General features: G+C 43.3%; 1 protein-coding gene and 1 long non-coding RNA gene across 6 annotated transcripts in view; one reads left to right on the forward strand and one right to left on the reverse strand.

Annotated features, from left to right (window-relative positions):
- The window catches only part of LOC120373591, a 38,700-nt gene extending 34,512 nt beyond the window's left edge, over nucleotides 1–4,188 (reverse strand). For all 3 annotated transcript variants that reach the window (XR_005585599.1, XR_005585601.1, XR_005585600.1), the window contains exon 1: nucleotides 3,982–4,188. This is a non-coding gene — a long non-coding RNA (uncharacterized LOC120373591). The remainder of the gene's footprint in view (nucleotides 1–3,981) is intronic.
- ARIH1 (ariadne RBR E3 ubiquitin protein ligase 1) overlaps nucleotides 1–20,432 on the forward strand; it is a 130,127-nt gene that overhangs the window by 47,754 nt on the left and 61,941 nt on the right. For all 3 annotated transcript variants that reach the window (XM_039492224.1, XM_039492226.1, XM_039492227.1), the window contains exon 3: nucleotides 17,461–17,605. In XM_039492224.1, coding sequence (XP_039348158.1) covers nucleotides 17,461–17,605 — 145 coding nt within the window. The remainder of the gene's footprint in view (nucleotides 1–17,460; nucleotides 17,606–20,432) is intronic.

Raw genomic sequence — 20,432 nt, forward strand, 5'->3', positions numbered from 1 at the left:
CATTCCCAAAGTTTTGACATTGAGATTTTTCTGAACTACTGGTACAACTTTCTAGATTCCTGACTTTCAAACTTAGTAATATTTTAAGAGCTAATATTGAAAATATCTAAAGGGTTTTTTGTTTTGAAAGAATGCACTTATGTTGAGGTCACTTAACTAGCTGACTGCAAGCAGTAACATTTGGATTCTTCTGCATAAAGCTGCTATCTGTTTCTGTGGTCTTATTTGTCTGAATTTCCCCATGTTGAGTATTTTAGCCAGGTCAGATTCTAATCTGGCTGCCATCCTGGAGTTTTCACTTTGCAATAGTGGACACCTAGATACGCTTGCTTAAGCGTCAACGCTTGTTCTTGGCTTTCTCACTTACCACCTGTATACTGGCCAGTAGGAAGTAGCAATAGTTTGAGAAAGGAAGACCTCAAGTGAGATTTTAAGGGGACATTGCTGTAAGATTAGGCATTTAAAAGGATTTTACAAAACCCAACAGAAACCTTTTAAATACACATGTATTCTTGTAACATCCTTCGGTAAATATCAACCTTGAGTAATGTCATTTGTTACAATGCTTGTCTTTTGTGCAAAATTTGAAAATTACAGCCATAAAGCAAGCTCTGTAATAAGTGATCCTTGCCAGCCAATGCTAGTAAACAACATTATCAGCTTGCTAACAACATTTCCTACTACATCAAGGGTATTAAAACAATTCCTCCCAAGCTACTATTGATGCCCCCAACCCTCTCTTCCCAGAAACCCCCCCAGCAAAGCTTTGTAGCACTCCCTTGAAGCTCAGATGTGTGAAACCAAGGAGTGGGTGGTTTCAAGAAAGTTTGTGTTCATTTTTCATAGAGAACACCCAGCGTCTTTTTATACCAAGGTACTAGCTTGAGCGCTTCTGATGACTAGTTGCTGTCATGTAATATAGTGGCGAGGAGATAGTCATTTGAGCATTCAGGGCTTTAAATTTCACTCTGCTTCAGTGAGTTGGGGGCAGAGCTGGAAATGAGCCGAGTCTGCAAACCCATCTTCTGCTCTCATCCCTCTATTTCAGTGAGAAGCTTCTATTTAAAAGAATGTGGCCACCTACTTAATATAGATATGTATTTGGTTTTGTAAGACTACCATATTTTAAAGTCTTGTTTAGCTTTAAATATTCTCTGGCAAGTGTTAACTTGGCATTGTGCTAGTGTAGGTGATACTGAAAATGACTAGTGTTTTCCTTGTCTGAGTAGAGTGGAATCCAGAAGTCAGCCAACAAACAGAAAATAAATTCTGTTAAAATGTATTTAAAGGTATTAGCTATATGCCTTTTTTAAATAAAGTAACTTTTGACCACACACTGTCCACTTACACATCCCCGTCTGCAGTGTTGGAGAGTCAGACAGAACGACGTTTGTAGCACTTACTGGTTCTTAATATTATCAAACTTGGGTTCCTAATATAAAGCACATAAATAAGTAGCCTGATTTTTTTCATAGATTCTGAGTACCCACATACCCTGTTGCCTTCCTTCAGCGGTATAAAACACTTCCTCTTAAATTTATAAGAAGACAGTAACATGGGTGAAAGCTATCATGATAGTCTTTTCTCAGAACATGGAGATCTCCTCTCTGTCCCTTGGCACATTTTGCAATTGTCATGCACATTTTATATTGAACAGGTTAATTTTTATACTTTTGTGATGACACTTTTGGTGTGGCATTATGTAGAGTCCAAATCATGGTCTATGCGTTTCTCTTATACTCAGAGCAGGTTTCAGCAGATTCTGTATAATGGTATTAGCAAGACATTCAATCAAGGGAAACAATTCTATCCAATGACTAAGCATCCATTGTCCTCCATGTGTGTCTAAAGCAAAATTGGTGTTTGGAAAGGATCGCTGGAGGATAGAGGTTTGCGTGGAAGTAATATTATTTAGCAGCAGTTAACATTTGATGCCCAACATGCTGCTCAACTCCAGGAAAACAAAAAATGCTCAAGTATTGCTATTTCTCCCTCTTGATCTCAAAGATTTACTGTATCTAAAAGGGTGTCATCAGGCGGAGGGAGAAAACTTGTTCATCTTAGCCTCTAAGGATAGAACAAGAAGCAATGGGCTTAAACTGCAGCAAGGGAGATTTAGGTTGGACATTAGGAAAAAGTTCCTAACTGTCAGGGTGGTTAAACACTGGAATAAATTGCCTAAGGAGGTTGTAGAATCTCCATCTCTGGAGATATTTAAGAGTAGGTTAGATAAATGTCTATCAGGGATGGTCTAGACAGTATTTGGTCCTGCCATGAGGGCAGGGGACTGGACTCGATGACCTCTCGAAGTCCCTTCCAGTCCTAGAGTCTATGAATATACTCAATCATAAGCTGGTTCATTTATAAGCCGACCCTCCCAAGATGGATAAGTAAAAATTGAAAAATGTTATGACCTGTTCATAAGCCCACCCTATAATTCAGGGGTAAGCAAACTTTGGCTCCCGGGCCATGATGATAAGCCGCTGGTGGGCAGAGATGGTTTGTTTACCTCGAGTCTCTGCAGGCACAGAGGTAAACCTAAGTAAACAAAATGTCCTGGCATGCCAGCTGCTTACCCTGACGGGCTGGGACAGCAACTGCTGGGGAAACTTTTTTGGGGGGAGAAGCTGGGAGTCAGGGGAGTAACCCCATGACCCCCCCACAGAGCTCCCCCCCTTAACCTGGGACCCCCACACTCTCCCCATCCCATCCAATCTTATCTGGGAAGGGCCGAAGAGGATGTCTCTGGCCTGGCCGCGAGCTGCTCTGGCGGGCTGGGCCGGGCCAAGTGGCACGGCTGCAGCCTGCCAGCCCCGGAGCTGCAGCTGTTTCGGAGGCTGGGGGGAGAGCAGCATGGCCAGAAGCACAGAGACTCTGGCCCCGCCTCTTCCCTGCTGGCACTGCTGCCTCTCCTTGCTCCCTCTGTTGGGGGGAGGGGCTGTGTCCCACCTCTCCCTCTCTATACTCATTCATAAGCCGACCTCCTTCTCTGGTGCTTCCCTTTTTTACTAAAAAAATTCAGCTTATGAATGAGTATATAGGGTATGCTACTGTCATTGCAGTTGGCAGGATGCTGATGCTTGAATTTCCCCAAAGCTTGAACATGCCTCTGGATATATAAACGTTACCAGTTAGTTTGTGACAGGAAAATATACATCCTTATTCTCTATATGACTTGTTTAGAAAAGACAAATGTGCACGGAACTGAAGTTTTGCTACCTTCCATAATTTACACTTTTATGTCTGGGCTGTGAGCTACTACATATGAATCCCTTACTGCTGAGTATATCAAAGATGAATCTAGGATTTTTCCATTTAAGTGTCTTCTAAATGGTTACTTTTCATGATCAGATGTGGTAGTCTTCAGCTTATGGAGTAGTATGTTTAGTTTTATTGTTTTCTAATATTTCTGCTTCTGAAGATAAGTTGGAGTGGGATCAAGACTACCAGACACCAGCTTGCAGGATCCTAAACCCTCTTCCTTCCAGCCCTTGGCTCAACCTCTCTTCAAAGTTTTAATGGTCAGCCTGAGTTAGTCCATCTGTACATATGTGAAGTTTATGAAGTGAACAGTTGCCTTTCATGACTTTTCATATTGTGACAAAGCTCTGTCCTTGTCTCCGTGGGTCCTGCGTTTCTTGGTGGATTTCACTACTCTGAGGCTCACTATGACTCTCCACGTAGCCCTTTTCTCTCTAGAGGCAAGGGTCACAGCCTACTGAGCCATTTTCATCATAAGCCAGTGAGGGAGGTGAGGAGAAACTATCCTCCGTTGCACAGTCTCTGTTGTCTCCCAGTCTCAGTGATTAATCAGGGGAGTAAAGGGGGGAGCCCAGGCCCACCCTCTACTCTGGGCTCCAGCCCAGGGACCCTAATAGTATCAGCTATGGTAGCTGACCTTTTAGAAACAGGATGTGTACAATTCCCTGGGCTACTTCCCCACAGCAGTCCCCACTTCCTCAAGCTCCACTTCACCCTTACCTCAGGGCCTCCTTCCTTGTGCCTGATATGATGTGTGCTGCTCAGTCTCTCCAACAGCGCAACTTCTTCCCACAGCTCCTGACATGTGTGTCCACCTGACTAACTGGGAGGTTAACTAGTTTCAGCCAGCCCCTGATTGACTTCAGGTGTCCCAGTCAACCTAGCTGTCTCCACTGCTTTCTGGAAGGATTTTAATTGGCCCCAGGTGTCTTGATTAACCTGGGGCAACTGCCATTTGGTTACCATGGTAACAGGGATTTGTTCAGCCTGGGGCTAACATACCTGGTTCTCACTACTTATAGCCATCTGGCCTTGCCCCGTCACAATATCTTTCTAGCCACTGACCTGATATCACTTCTTCGGATACTGAAAAAAGTTATACTTGTTATTCAGTCTTCAAGCACAGCACTAGTCTGAAAATGACTGTTAAAATGGTATTGTGTGGGTGTGCTATGTTCATGTCTCAATGATTTTATGGCAAAAGCTTGTGGTTGACAAGGAAAAATCACCATTTGTCCACTATATAAACTCAGGGGATATGAAAATCAGGCTCGGTTTTGTTCTTATTCATCACCAACAATGAACATGGTCTTCTCCCCATGATAGGGAGCGTAGGTCCATTATCTTAGGACTTGTGTTTAACTTCAGTGGTGCTGCTAACCTACTCCTGTTCATATACACACATCTCTAGCTTGAATTAGCTGGAGCTGGAAGCACCAGCTATCTGCTCAATTGGAGGGTGGATTGAAGCTTGAGTGCTGCTGATGTTCAAGTTAGTAATGTAGTGGAATGCAACAGCTCATCTGTTAACCTGATCACTTTGTTGTTCTAGTGATATTTTTTTAGTGTCTGCTCTCACTTGAGCTGGCTAGGCTAGGCTAGCTTGAGTGTAGTAACTCAAGCCATCTGTTCCAGTGAAGGCAAACCTTAGTTTTCTGCTGGAGGAAAAAACAGCACTATCAGCAACTTTCATTTGTGATAACGGTCTGTGTTATCACTTCATTCTTTATTTAACCCCAAAGCATAGTAGCAAATAGTGTGGTGACAGTAGACTTAGCAACAGAGCCAGTTAGTGCCTGATAACCAGGAGTTTTTCACTGTCATGACTCAAGAAGAACGAATTGTTTGGATTTTCTTCAGTTTTCTGTCACAGGCCAATCTAGTGTCCAGTGGAAAAAGCCAGTTAGTTTCATGCGTTTGTGGAAGCTGTCCTCAGAGATTCTAGGGTATGGATTAATTATAGTTCTGTCAAATTTAGCCCAATTTTTTTTGTAAAGATGAGCTTTTAAAATACCCAGTTCCAACAGAAGTGCTTCCATGAGATTTACAAATGCCAATGAAAGTACTTTAAACATAAATGACCCTATTATGTTTGTAACTCAAATATTGTGATAATACATGAGAATACATCACACCTATAAAGGTAACCGGCATGTAGTGTTTCTCCAGAGCCATATAGTCCTTAACACATTGAGTCCACTAAGGAATTCAGGGAAGGCTGACTATAGTATTCAAATCCTTGCTTTGACACTAGATAGAAATGGTTGCCTTGGTTTGTCACCATAGAAATCAAAATATGAAGACAATGATTTTCAACCTCTTCTGTATTAAGCCTTCCTGTTACAACAAAGTGTCAGTGTCCTCCATCTAACCATAAAAAAAGGTAAGATGGTTGCAATCTGCTTGGACCTGTTTGACAATCTATGGCATAGCCCACAGGCCCTTTGCCTGCGCTGGTTTCTTTTAATCAGTAAGGCACTTGTGCCCTTTCCTTGAATTCCAAGGTGTCAAACAGCTTGAATTTCCAGGGGCTCTGCAAATGGGTAAATATCTGAAATTGCACCAAATCAGGTTGGGGAGTGAGTGTCATGTTATGTCCTCTGGTAAGATACCAGAGGAAGGTGATAAGGCTATAGTGGCACCCAGATGGTATCTCATGGATCCTCATTCTTGATAGCAAAAAAGTCAGTTTGGGCTGATTGAAGGGATAATGTATTAACTCCTTCCCCACAGTGCCCAAAGGAAGTAGAAATCTGGGTTGCTTGATTGGTGATCTTTTAGGATGGTTCTTAGGTGGCTGCATCACAAACATAGTCTTCTCTGTTTAGCCTAACCAAAAGAAGGCTGAGGGGGGATATGATTTCTGTTTATAAATATATCAGAGGGATACATATTAGGGAGGGAGAGGAATTATTTAAGCTTAGTATCAATGTGGACACGAGAACAAATGGATATAAACTGGACATTAGGAAGTTTAGACTTGAAATTAGATGAAGGTTTCTAAAAGTTCTGGAACAGCCTTCCAAGGGGAGTAGTGGGGGCAAGACATATCTGGCTTCAAGATTAAGCTTGATAAGTTTATGGAGGGGATGGTATGATGGGATAGCCTAATTTTGGCAATTAATTTAGCAACTGATCTTTGATTATCAGCAGGTAAGTATGCCCAGTGGTCTGTGATGGGATGTTAGATGGGGTGGGATCTGAGTTACTACAGAGAATTCTTTCCTGGGTGCTGGCCGGTGAGTCTTGCTCACATGCTCAGGGTTTAACTGATCGCCATATTTGGGGTCGGAAGGAATTTTCCTCCACGGCAGATTGGCAGAGGGCCCTGGAGGTTTTTCGCCTTCCCCTGCAGCATGGGGCACGGGTCACTTGCTGGAGGATTCTCTGCAGCTTGAGGTCTTCAAACCACAATTTGAGGACTTCAATAACTCAGACATAGGTTACGGGTTTGTTACAGGAGTGGGTGGGTGAGATTCTGTGGCCTGCACTGTGCAGGAGGTCAGACTAGATGATCATAATGGTCCCTTCTGACCTTAAAGTCTATGAGTCTTCGAGTCTATAAAAGTAAGGAACCTCTGGGGGTGGCATAGCTGACTCAGTAAAAGATGTGTTGGCTGTATATAATAGATAAACTGTGGCATAACATGTTTACTGTACTCTGCACACAGCAGATAGCAGTTGGGGATACAATCTCCTCGTATAACCTTGCATCAAATATTGAGATTTTCAGGAGTATGTATATCTAATTTTTCTAGATTTCAAACCTTTAAAATCTTTTAACGTATTTGAAGCTGAACCTTAACAAGGAATTCTTGGATTTGTAATATTTGTTTTGGAAGTAATTCGTGTTCATGTAATGCATTTTACTCCCAATTATTGATAGATACTCTAAATTTAAACTCCGTGTTAATACAGTTATTGTCTGGGTATGATATAAGATTTTCAAAGGCACACATGATGATTAGGTACTTAATTCCTTTTGAAAGTCATTGGGGGTGGGCACCTACTCTCTCCCCCTTAATCACTTGAAATCTGTGTCCTTTTAGAAAAAATAAATTGTCCGCTAGAACAACTAATACCCATTGAGACCATTTTCCAAATGCCTCTGGCATGTTTCCATATTACCGTAAAAGCTCTTTATCCGGCACTTCCCCAACTGGCAAGTTCTATAAACTGATATTTCTGATCTGCACTGAAAGTCTGTTTTATAGTGCGGTTGGTGTGGGACTGGCAGGGGGCTGAGGCGTAGGAGGGGTTGCAGGGCGCGCTCTGGGAGGGAGTTTGGGTTTGGGAGGGAGCAGGGGATTGGAGCATGGGAGGGGCTCAGGATGCCAGATGCGGGGAGGGGTACTCACCTCTGGCAGCTCCCCTCAAGTGGCTCCCCATCCCTGTTGTTACTGGTAGAGGTATGGCCAGGTGGCTCTGCAGGCACACTGCCTCCATCCACACTCCCTGAGCGCTGACTCCATGGCTCCCAGCCTACTGGCTGGGAACTGTGGCCAATGGGAGCTGTGGGGGGCACCAGGAGCAGCAAGGACAGGGAGCCACCGAAGGTAAGTGACAAGGACCATCTTCCTCCTCTTCCCGCCCCCCCCCCCCCCCAAAAAAAAAAGGCAGCCCAAGCCCCATCCCGGACTTACTCCTAGAGCCTGTTTCCCATAGCCCCTCCCACGCACCTCTCCCAAATGCCAAAGCCCTTCCTCTGAGTTAACCAGTATTTTTAATTTACTCGCACTGCCCCCATTCTCCCAGCATGCCGGTTAAAAAAGCTTTTACTATATTCAGATCTCCAGTCTAAGTACAGAATTTTATTACATGGAAGAAAATACCTTTTGAATGTAAAACTTTTCATGTGCAATTGCGATCAGAATGACTGTTTACTAAAGATTAGTTGAAACGGGAACTTGAAAATGCATTCACGCTATCATCTGCTAATAACTCCCATTAAATCAGGGAAGTTGCTTAATACCAGGTGAGTTCTGAGATTGGGTCTTGTTGTTACTAAGAGGATCATAGAAGATTAGGGTTGGAAGCGACATCAGGAGGTCATCTAGTCCAACCCCCTGCTCAAAACAAGACCGATCCCAGCCAGGGCTTTATCAAGCCGGGCCTCAAAAACCTCTAAGGATGGAGATTCCACCACCTCCCTAAGTAACCCATTCCAGTGCTTCACTACCCTCCTAGTGAAATTGTTTTTGCTTATATGAAATAGTTCTTCCTAATGGTGTCCTTGAACCTCATGTAGACTAGACGGGCAACAAAAATGTCTTGGTTAAAAGATGGACTCCCTAATGCCTGTACTCTCCAATGAGCATAATTTTATCAAGTGTGAAGAATGAGCATGATTTAAATTCTCTAGTTCTAAAACTAGATGTTAAGACCATGATTCAGTGCTGGATAGCTGATATCCTACATGCTCATAAATGGGAATTCATTTGCTATATTGGTTGACACTTACCCAAATTAGATTTCATATAATTCCATTGCACAGGAATCTGGCTCTGATAGTTTATGCAAAAATTTAAAATACAACATTGTAAGAAACACTCAATTGGAGACACTACATAAGACTCAATACTACTTCATGTCTGACTGTTTCTACTCAGTTTTTCAGAGCTTGAGAAATGACTAAATGCCCTAGCCTGAAGGTCTTTACTACAAATTTGTCCGATACATTGCTGTTTACAGTGGAATGTAAATTGTCCTGTTCTTCTGGGATTGACATTATCTTCTGTTCTAGTTATGTTTCTGCAGAAAGAAAAAAGTCATTAAAATAAATAGATATCATTGATTGTGTACAGGGAACAGATCTCTTCTTTCAGTAAGCAGGTGCTATTTTTACATTGTCCCTTTCCATAGTGAGAGACTCACAAATACAGTAATCCTGTACTAGGAAAATGTGGTTTTTAAAAACACTGACCTGGATATCCAAACTGCCTACCAAATCCTTGTAACTAGTTGCCATGTCGTACATCTTCATTGTCTGTTCGCATATTTCTGTAATTCTCTTCACGCAGCATCCAAGAGTATTTAAATAGTCACATCAGTTTCTTCAAAATGATGTGGCTAAAAGTCTTGAAGCAGGAAATAGGTGGAATAAAAATAATTTCATTTATTTTGAGCCTTCCAGATACAGCATAGCTGAGAGTGAGCTGAATTTTACTTCCTGTGCATCACAATTGTTCACAAGCCTGCAATTAGATGGGTAGTTAGTTACTCACCCAAATCCTCCGAAAGTAATGGGGTCAGAGCAAAGTCTGGCCTACAGAATCTCCCTTCTGTCAGTCCCACCAGTGCATGATTTTGACTTAGGTAGGCCCCTTCTGGCAGTGTTAACTCCCTGACCCTTTTTTTTTGAGGATCATGTATTACCAAAATGCTTGAAACTGTGATTGAAGACAGTTGAACATGTGACTTATACTTGGAGGTATCTCAGTACTTCGAAATCTGCTCTGAAATCTGCCAAAGAATTCCAGTTTACTTGTGTCTCTAACTCTGAGCCAGTTTTATCCCCAACCTTTAGTGCAGTGTGACATGTTGAGGATCATTTTAAACTTTTCACATTGTAACCGTGTAGCTCTTGTTGGCAAAAATTGAAAGGAGGGAGGGAGGGGAAATAGTCGTTCTGAAATTGTTACTAATTTGGCATTGAGAGGAGGAAAACCACCCCAGGTGAAAAGTAGTGGTTAGTGGTGAAAAGATAATTAATGGGATACAGTAATACCAAGGTACAAAATGTATACAAATGACAGAGTAGGTCATGCTGGTGGAGGAGTGGTACTATATATGAAAGAAAACGTTGTTAAATATAATAATAACCTTAAATAAATCAAACTGTACCACTGAATCTCTATGAATAGAAATTCCATACTTGAATAATAGTACGGCAGTAGGAATATACTACCAACCACCTGACCAGAATGGTGACTGTTATTGTGAAATGTTAAAGTAGATTAGAGAGGCTGTGAAAACAGAAAACCCAGTAATAATAGGGTGAGGGGTTTCAATTATCCCCATATTGACTGGGAACATGTCACCTCGGGATGGGATGCAGAGATAAAATTTCTAGATACCATTAATGACTGCTTCTTGGACCAGCTAGTCCTGGAATCCACAAGGGGAGAGGCAATTCATGATTTAATCCTAAATGGCACACAGGGTCTGGTCCAAGAGGTGAATATAGCTGAACTGCTTGGTAATAACAGTTATTAAGGATATAATTTGGTCACGAAGGTGATGGAATCCATGACTTTAACAAACCTCAGTGACTTCCACATCAGCCCCGTGTGGCAGGGCTCAGGATTTTAATAAAAATCCCTGTGCCAAAATCTTAACCCTAGCAATCATAATGAAATTTAATTTTATATCCTTTGTGGGAGGGGTGGGAGAATACTAGTAAAACACACCCAATAATTAACTTCAAAAAAAGGGAACTACACAAAAATGAGGAAGACAGTTGAACAGAAATTAAAAGGAACAATTACAAGAGTGAAATGCCTGCAAGCTGCATGGAAACATTTTTAAAATGCCATAATAGAGGATCAAACTAAACGTATGTGCCAAATAATAGTAATAAAAACAGAGGACCAAAAATGCCACTCTGGCTAAACAACAGAGTAAAAGAGGTGGTTAGAGACAGATATCCATTAAAAATTGGAAATCAGATCTCACTGAGGAGAATATTAAGAGGCATAAATTCTGGCAAATTGAGTATGAAAATATAATTAGGTAGGCCAGAAGAGAATTCAAAGAGCAACTAGCAAAAAACTTAAAAACTAATAGCAAAAATGTTAAGTACATCAGAAGCAGGAAGCCTACCAAACAATCAGTGGGGCCACTGAACAATTGAGGTACTAAAGGAGCACTCAAGGAATACAAGGTCATTGCAGACAAGCTAAATGATTTATCTGCTCTAGTCTTCGTTGAAGAGGATGTGAGGGAGATTCCCACACCTGAGCCATTCTTTTTAGGTGACAAATCTGAGGAACCGTCCCAGCTTTAAGTTTTGGAACAAAGTGATCAATTGAACAGTCACTGAGTTCTGAAGGAACTCAAATATGGAATAACAGAACTACCACTTTTATCAGCCTCTGTACCAGATGACGGGAGGATAGTTAATCTGACACTGATTTTTAAAATCAAAGGCTCCAGGAACTCTCATGGCAATTATGGGCCAGTAAATCTAACTTCAGTACCAGACAAATTGGTTGAAACTATGGTAAAGAACAAAATTATCAGACACATAGATGAACATGATATGTTGTGGGGAGGGAGAGAGGCAACATTGCTTTTGTAAATGGAAATCATGCCTCACCAATCTATTAGAATTTTTTGAAGGTGTGAACAAGCATGTGGACGTGGGTGATCCAGTGGATATAGTGTACTTGGACTTTCAGAAGCCTTTGACAAGGTCTCTCACCAAAGGCTGTTAAGCAAACTAAGGATTCATGGGATAAGCAAGAAGATTCTCTAATTTATCAGTAACTCATTAAAGGCTAGGAAACAAAGGATAGGACAGGGGTCGGCAACCTCTGGCATGCGGCTCGCCAGGGTAAGCACCCTGACGCGATGGGCCAGCTTACCTGCCGCACTGGCCGTGGTTTGCCGTCCCAGGCCAATGGGGCTGGCAGGAAGCCATGGCCAGCACACCCCTCGGCGCTTCCCACTGCCCCCATTGGCCTGGGACGGCGAACCACGGCCAGTGGGAGCCGCGGTCCGCTGAACCTGCCAACGCAGCAGGTAAATAAACTGGTGAGCTGTGTGCCAAAGGCTGCTGACCCCTGGGGTAGGAATAAGTGGTCAGTTTTCAGTGGAGAGAGGTAAATAGCAATGTCCCCCAGGGACTGCGAAATATTACGAAGGGATCTCACAAAATTGGATGGCTGGGCAACAAAATAGCAGATGAAATTCAGTGTTGATAAATGCAAAATAATCTGCATTGTAAATCTAGTTGGGAATATTTTTTCCAAAATGGTGCGGTCTGAATTAGTTGTTACCACTCAAGAAAGAGATCTTAGAGTCATTGTAGCTAGTTATCTGAAAACATCCATTAAATATGCAGCAGCAGTGGGGAAAAAAGTTAACGATGTTAGGAACCGTTAGGAAAGGGATGGATAATAAGACATGCTGTGTGCATTTCTGGTCTCCCCATCTCAAAAAAGATATATTATAATTGGAAAAGGTGCAGAGGGGGCAACAAAAATGACTGAGGGTACGGAACAGCTTCCATATGAAGAGAGATTAAAAAGACTGGGACTGTTCATCTTGGAAAAGAGACTATTAAGGGAGAAGATGATAGAGGTTTATAAAATCATGACTGGTGTGGAGAAAGTGAATAAGGAAGTGTTATTTACCCCGTCACATAACACAAGAACCAGGGGTCACCCAATGAAATTTATAGCAGCACATTTAAAACCAACATAAAGTACTTCTTCATACAAGGCGCAGTGAAGTTGTTGAACTTATTGTCGGGGGATGTGAAGGCCCAAAGTATAACTGGGTTCATAAAACATATGTTTCTCTGTGTCTGATAATTCTGTTCTTTAATTCTGTTCCAGCCAATTTGCCTGGTATTGAAGTTAGGCTTACTGGCCTGTAATTGCCATGAGACCCTGGCACCTTTTTTGTGTTATAAATCAGTGTCATATAAACTATCCACCCATCATCTGGTACAGAGGCTGATTAAAGAGGTAGGTTACATACAACAGTTAGTAGTTCTGCAATTTCATATCTGAGTTCCTTTAGAACTCAGGTGAATACCATTTGGTCCTAGTGACTTATTACTGTATAATTTATCAGTTTGTTCCAGAACCTCAATCTGGGACAGTTCTTCTGATTAGTCACCTAAAAAGAATGGTGCAGGTGTGGGAATCTCCCTCACTTCCCTTGCAGGGAAGACCGATGCAAAGTATTCATTTAATTTATCTGCAATGGCCTAGGCTTCTTTGTGTGTTCCTTTAGCACCTTGATTGTCCAGTGGCCCCACTGATTATTTGGCAGGCTTCCTGCTTCTGATGTATGTGAAAATTTTTTGGCAATTTTTTGTCTTTTGCTAGTTGCTCTTTAAATTCTCTTTTGGCCTGCCTAATACTTTTACACTTGACATTGATAAAATAAATTAATGGGTATGCAATGAGTTTATTAAAGCATTCTAGATTTTTTGGCTCCTTATCTTTACAATATTTGAAGAGAATTACAAGCTGTGATCAAATTTAGTCTCTCAACTAACATAAAAAACCGTTCCAAGGCCCAATATATTGTGGTGTTCCCAAATTTACCACTTCCTGCAGAATTCAGAAATTTTACACTGAGCCCTAATGCCTGTGCAGTGTTTTTGAGTCTGAAAACCCCTTCAAACAACTGCTGTAACAATGGTGCCAGTTCACATCTATCTTAATGGTATGTTAACTCATAACCCTAATGACATTTGAAATGCCAACATCATTATATAAACTGCTGGCTGGTGTGGCATAATGCCAAATTAATATGCTCATTTGTTGGATGCAATGGTGGATATTGAGATTGGAAATAGTGGGGTAGCAGCTGGCTGTTCGGATGGGGAAACTAGAAGTTCAGGTCTCCAGCCTGCCCTTAAAGGAGGAGACAGACATCCCCATCTCACTCCTAAAAGCCTCAACACCTTCTTGTGAGGGAACAGATCCCAAAAATCTCTCCAACACTTTCCCAGGGATCAGAAGCCCGTTCTCCAACACCACTGCCAGAACGCCATCTAACATAAGTTTAATTCATTAAAACTCAATTCGTAAATTTAGCTGAATCTGTGGCACTGCAATGCTAGAAATCAAGGTCCTTGTTGCAACATTTATGACCAGCTTGTAGGTGGGGTCCTCTGTAGTGTCTCAGGTACCTACACACTGAGAAAATAGCTTTGCTGAATTGGATTGTTATAGGTGATACATTGGGGAAATGGACTAAATGAGCCCTAATAGGACACTTCTGACTTAGTTTTCAAGTACATAAAGGGTTGTTAACAAGGAGGAGGGAGAAAAATTGTTTTTCTTAACCTCTGAGGATAGGACAAGAAGCAATGGGTTTAAATCGCAGCAAGGACGGTTTAGGTTCGACACTAGGAAAAACGTCCTAACTGTCAGTGGTTAAGCACTGGAATAAATTGCCTAGGGAGGTTGTGGAATCTCGTCCATTGGGGGATTTTTAAGAGCAGGTTGGGCAAACACCTGTCGGGGATGGTCTAGATCAGCGGTCGGCAACCTTTCAGAAGTGGTGTGCCAAGTCTTCATCTAGTCACTCTAATTTAAGGTTTCGCGTGCCAGTAATACATTTTAAAGTTTTTAGAAGGTCTCTTTCTATAAGTCTATAATATATAACTAAACTATTGTTGTATATAAAGTAAATAAGGTTTTTAAAATGTTCAAGAAGCTTCATTTAAAATTAAATTAAAATGCAGAGCCCCTCGCACTGGTAGCCAGGACCCGGGCAGCGTGAGTGGCACTGAAAATCAGCTCGCGTTGCCGCCTTTGGCACACGTGCCATAGGTTACCTACCCCTGGTCTAGACAATACTTAATTCTGTCTTGAGTGCAGGGGGCTGGACTAGATGACCTCTTGAGGTCCCTTCCAGTTCTCTGATTATACCATAAGAAGTTTGCTCATGTCCTTAATATCTCTTCAGTCGCAAATGTTTTGATATCCCTTTGGGGCTCATTGAATCAATTTTGGTTCTCATTTTACATCCTTCCTTTGTAATTAGAACTTGCAAACAATGCTGATGCACAAGCAGCAGAATTCTTAGTTGATGGTGGTAGAGAATAGAATTTCATTTACAAAATATTAATAAGCTTTTAATTTGTCATGTAAAGCCTTTTAATACATGTACAGCTGGAGGAGAATTGCTGAAAACTCCTGTGCTCTAGAACAATTGAAGCAGCGTTAGCCCCCCCGACAGGAAGGCGAGATTAGCTAGTTGTTCTTCCAGCTGGCATAGTCCCAGGCTTTTGTGTGAGACAGGTGTTTCTTTCCAGCAAGCAGTTTCGACTGCCCAGTGAGAGGAGGCTTTGTTGTTCCCACTAGAGCCCAACATTCAGATGTCTTGATTTGGGGCAAATTGGATACATGGTTTTTAAAGGCTCTCTTTGACCATGACTGGTTCTCCACACACCTAGCTACATGGACAAGTGTCTGCTGGAAATAGAATTAAGACAATCAAATCCAGTTCTACTGAATCACTATCAAATGGTAACTTTAGGGCAATTGCCACCTGGGTTGAATTTAACTGTCTGACTTTTGTTGGGGAGGAAGTGCTGTCACAACAAATAGCCCTTTTTGTTCCCCCCTGTTGAGCCATTTACAATGAATTGAGTTCAGCTGTTCATCTGTCTGGCTTGGTGAGTCACCGAGAACTACCACAGCCTCATGGAAGATCTTGTGATATCTTGATGTTGTGTTTTCAAAGTCAAATCCTCTTGGTGCTCTGTAATTCACGGAGAAGGGAATGATGATCCCTGAACCCTTCTGCCAAAGCGGTCTTCAACTTGCCAGCCTTGTGATGGAGGAGGAGGGGCATCAAAATACTGGGGTAACCATGGCTGTGGGACTTGGAAGAAAAGTGGTCCTTTTTTAAAAAGAGAAGTGTGGTGGGGAATGAAGATGAAGAAAGAATAATGGCAAATTGGCAATCACTAGAGAATTTTTTTTCTCCTTTGGTTTTATTAGTGTGTTTTAACTAGTTCCAAGCATGGAAGGGAGGGGGGAAGGATAGCTCAGTGGTTTGAGCCATTGGCCTGGTAAACCCGGGGTTGAGAGTTCCCTCCTTGAGGGGGACATTTTGGGATTTGGGGATTTAGTTGGGAATTGGTCCTGCTTTGAGCAGGGGGTTGGACTAGATGACCTCCTGAGGTCCCTTTCAACCCTGATATTCTATGATTCTAAGCCTCTCTGCTTGGGACACCACTCAGCTAATAAAACACTTCATGTTATAATGTTGATGATGGATTAGATACTACTGGGAGGCATTCTGCACCAAAATAAAAAAATCTGCACACAATATTTTAAAATTCTACAAATGTTATTTGTCAAAATAATGCTACATAATCATGCCAGTTTCAATTATTTTGGTAATTTATTTCCAAATACCTGTCAGCAAGTATGTTTGTAACAATACAGATGCACACACAAATTTGACAACACAGTTCCTGTTTCTCTGCCCCTCTTCCCCCCTCCCTCCCCCCAGCCCAATTGGAGCGCCAGACAGACACCCACAATCTTTCCCCTCCAGAGCCCACCTGCGGGGGGGCCCCCAGCCAATACACCTGAACCCCCTCCTCTCCAAAACCCAACCACGGGGCCCCTAGCCCAGATACTCACACCCCTCCTGCATTCTCCCAGAGTCCAGGGAAACTGCTGTCTGTGGGGTTGAAGCACTGTAATCAAATTGTCCTGTCAGCTTGTTTGCCTGTCTCATTCTTATTGCCCTATACAATATCAATTTAAAAAAAACAACTTGCTTTTTTAAATAGCACGTGATTCTGTCAGAAAACCTAACTAGCTTTTTTATTCCAAAACACATCATCACTTCTACTTTACTGGCCCTGAATCAAATTGTCCTATGAAATTTTATTGAAGGATGCCTTTGTTCCTGTTTCCCAATTCAGGCAATACCTAGTTGTCACTCAAATTCATAACCACACAATCTAAGTTTTACTTTATTATAGGAAGCGAAGGTTAAACATGCTCAGTCTTCATCTCCCTCAGATTTGTGTACTAACTTGGCTGGAATTCACGAGGACTTGGCAATGCCCTGTGACACCCATAGGTTTCCATGGGAAATGGACTCAGGCCTCCAAATCTCCTTTAAGTTATACATTTGCCAGTTTCTTAAGTCTTTATAGTACAGTCCTGGACAGTGTTCCAACGACGGGTTATTGTGTGGACCTATTCTTTTTAAAAGTAACAGGGCTTTGACAGTTTTTTCTGAAACTCTGGACATAACTGTGAATTTAGTACAATTTACTCAAAAACACAACCTGATCAAAGACACTAACACAGAATTTGAATTGAAATTGTCTTCTGGTACAAGCAAAATTCTTTAATTCATCAAATTAGGGTCTAGCTTCTTTGAAAAGAAAGAATTGTTAAATAATTATTGCCTCTGTTTTATTTCTGTTCATATTTTTAAGTGTGGTGGCTACATTCTCATCCCCTTCCTGTGTGCATCATGCAGGTATTTTGATGGCAACCTGGAGAAACTTTTTGCTGAGTGTCATGTAATTAATCCAAGTAAAAAGTCTCGAACACGTCAGATGAACACAAGGTCATCAGCCCAGGACATGCCTTGTCAGATCTGCTATCTGAACTATCCCAACTCGGTGAGTACCTGGCCGCTCAAGGCACAGAGCAATTGTTTATAGCCCAGTGCAAGTCTCTTTTCTTAAACTGAAGAATCGCAATTAAGTTTTCACTCTGACTAAAGGCATGTTTTATGGGCAAACTGATTACTTTAAATGTGTTACCACTTAAAACCTGTGTAAGCACTGAGAAATAGGAAAGCAGCTCCAAACAAAAAAATTACTTTTGCAAAGGGACATTGAAGTCACTAGGGCAGGGTTTCTCAAACGTTATTGCACCGTGACCCCCTTCTGACAACAAAAATTACTACGAGACCCCGGGGGACCGAAGCTGTAGCTGTGTCTTCTCTCCACCCTAGGGGGCACCGAAGCTTGAGGGCTTCAGCCCTGGGTGGTGGGGCTTGGATTTTGGCTTCAGTCTCGGGCCTCAGCAAATTTAACAGCCCTGGGACCCCATTAAAACAAGATCATGACCCACTTTGGGGTCCCAACCCACAGTTTGAGAACCACTGCACTAGGGGTTGAAACGTCTAATCTAGGTAGAACTGAAAAGCCTTTGTTTTCCAGGATCAGAGTTCAGGGTGCTATTTCTCCTGCAACAGTTATACTTCACAAGTATTGTAGGCCCCAGTGTCCTATAGCAGCACATTAAATCCAAATTACATGGCAGGGACTATGGAATTATGTAATCTCTTCCCCCCCACCCCCACCCCCTTCCTACTCAGGAATCCTCTACTTTTAATTCCTTCTCTTCAGTTCAGTACAGAATGGTTAAACAATTTATTTCCTCTTAGTCATTTAGAGTTTATTTTTAAAAACCAAATTGAGGACGGGATGGTAATTCATCAGAGAAGCAAAAGGGTACAAGCACATCTTCAAACTTCAAAGTTTTGCAAATTCCAGTTCTGATTTTTTTTTCATGCAGATACAGTAGAACAGGGGTGGGCAGACTACTGCCCACGGGCCAGATCCGGCTGGGGTTGCCACCCCTGTGGCGCTGCAGGGCTAAGGCAAGCTCCCTGCCTACCCCAGCCCTGTGCCACACCACTCCTGGAAGCGGCCAGCACCATGGCCCAGGGAGAGCGGGGGACAGAGGGCTCCGTGCACTGCCCTCACCTGCAGGCTATCCCCCACCCCACAACCTCGCTCCCATTGTCCGGGAACGGGGAACCGCAGCCAATGGGAGCTTCAGGAGTGGTACCCACAGGCGAAGGCAGCATGCAGAGCCCTCTGCCCCCCTCTCAAGGCAGGGACCCTTCCTGAGTGCGCCACTGCCACCCCGGAGCCGCTCAAGGTAAGTGGTGCCAAGCCAGAGCCCATACCCCAAACTCCTCCAGCACCCCAACCCTCTCCCCAAGCCCCCTGCCACACCTCTTCTGCACCCCAACCTTCTGCCCTGAGTCCCCTCCTGCATGCCACACACCCTCCTGCACCCCAACCCCCTACCCTGAGCCCCCTCGTACATCCCGCATCCCTGCTGTGCCCCTTCCTCCACACCGCGCCCCTTCCCACACCCTGCACTCCCTCCTGCACCCCAACCTCTTGCCCCAGCCGTACATTCATGGCCCGCATGCAATTTCCCCACCCAGATGTGGCCCTCGGGCCAAAAAGTTTGCCCACCCCTGCAGTAGAACCTGAAAGATACGAGCACCAGAGTTATGGACTTATTGGTGAACCAGACCCTGTGGAACGGGAAGTCCTCAATCAGGCAGCAGTGCAAACCAAAAAAAAGCAAAACCTCAGGGCTTCAGCCATTGGGGGTTGGGGCTGCAGCTTCCCCAGGGGATGGTGGGGTTGTCAGGGCTCAGAGGGGGAAGGGCTCGGCGCTTCTGATCCACGGGAGCACTGGGATTTAGGGCTTTAGATGGGGGATGGGAGCGCTGGGGCTCAGGCCTTTAGTCCTGCGGTTCCGCTCCTGGTTTCAGCCTCAGGGGGAGTGCCAGGGCTCAGGGTTTCAGCCCCGTGTCTGTCCCAGCTTCAGGTGCTGGGGCTCGAGGCTTTAGCTACAAGGGGAGGACCGGTTTCAGCCCCACCACTCCCCCATAGCTAAAGCCCCAAGCCCTGGCACACTCTTTGCTCTTCCTCCCCTGCTCCCAGTTGAAGCCAGGAGTGGCACCGGTACCCTCCGCAGGGCAGAAGTTGGGAATGAAGCTGAAGGGCTGAAACCCTGAGCCTCCGGTGCCCCTCGAAAGACGGAGCGGGGCTGAAGCCCTTTGCTCCCCCTAGGTTTAAAGCGCTGAGCCCTGGTGCTCTCCCGTGGGGCAGAAGCCCTGAGGGCCCAAATGTGGCTGGAGTCCATAATCTCTTGCTCAGAGTTATGGAACATTTCAGAGTTAGACATCCTCCATTCCTGAGGTGTATGGAACTCTTAGGTTCTACTGTGTAGGTAAAATATAATCACTTTGAGTTACACTATTAAACTAAGTCTTTTCATATAGAAGTGATCAGTTTCAGGTAAGATTGTGGCAGAACATTTGAGCAATGAAAGAAAGGTATTAAGTAACAAAGCGTGATTAAAGGCTGCACTGAAAACCATTGCCATGTATCCAGAGTTAGGCTTGTTACATTCCAGCTGTATATTGACAGTTACTTTATTTGCAGATACATTATGGTACACTTTAAGGCAGTGGTCCCCAACCTTTTTGTGGCCAGTAGCACATTCATATTTTCAGAAGACTGTGGCGGGCGCCAACAATTTTTCAAGGCTTACTTTGTATTTGTACATTAAATAATACGAAAAACATCATATTTAATATAACATAATATATGAATCCAGAGAGAAGCCGGAGAGAAGCTGCGAGGACAGAGAACACCGGCGCCCACAGTCTGCAGACCCGGAGTTCAGTCC

The sequence above is a fragment of the Mauremys reevesii genome, linkage group 10, assembly GCF_016161935.1.
Source record: "Mauremys reevesii isolate NIE-2019 linkage group 10, ASM1616193v1, whole genome shotgun sequence".
Classification (NCBI taxonomy): domain Eukaryota; kingdom Metazoa; phylum Chordata; order Testudines; family Geoemydidae; genus Mauremys; species Mauremys reevesii.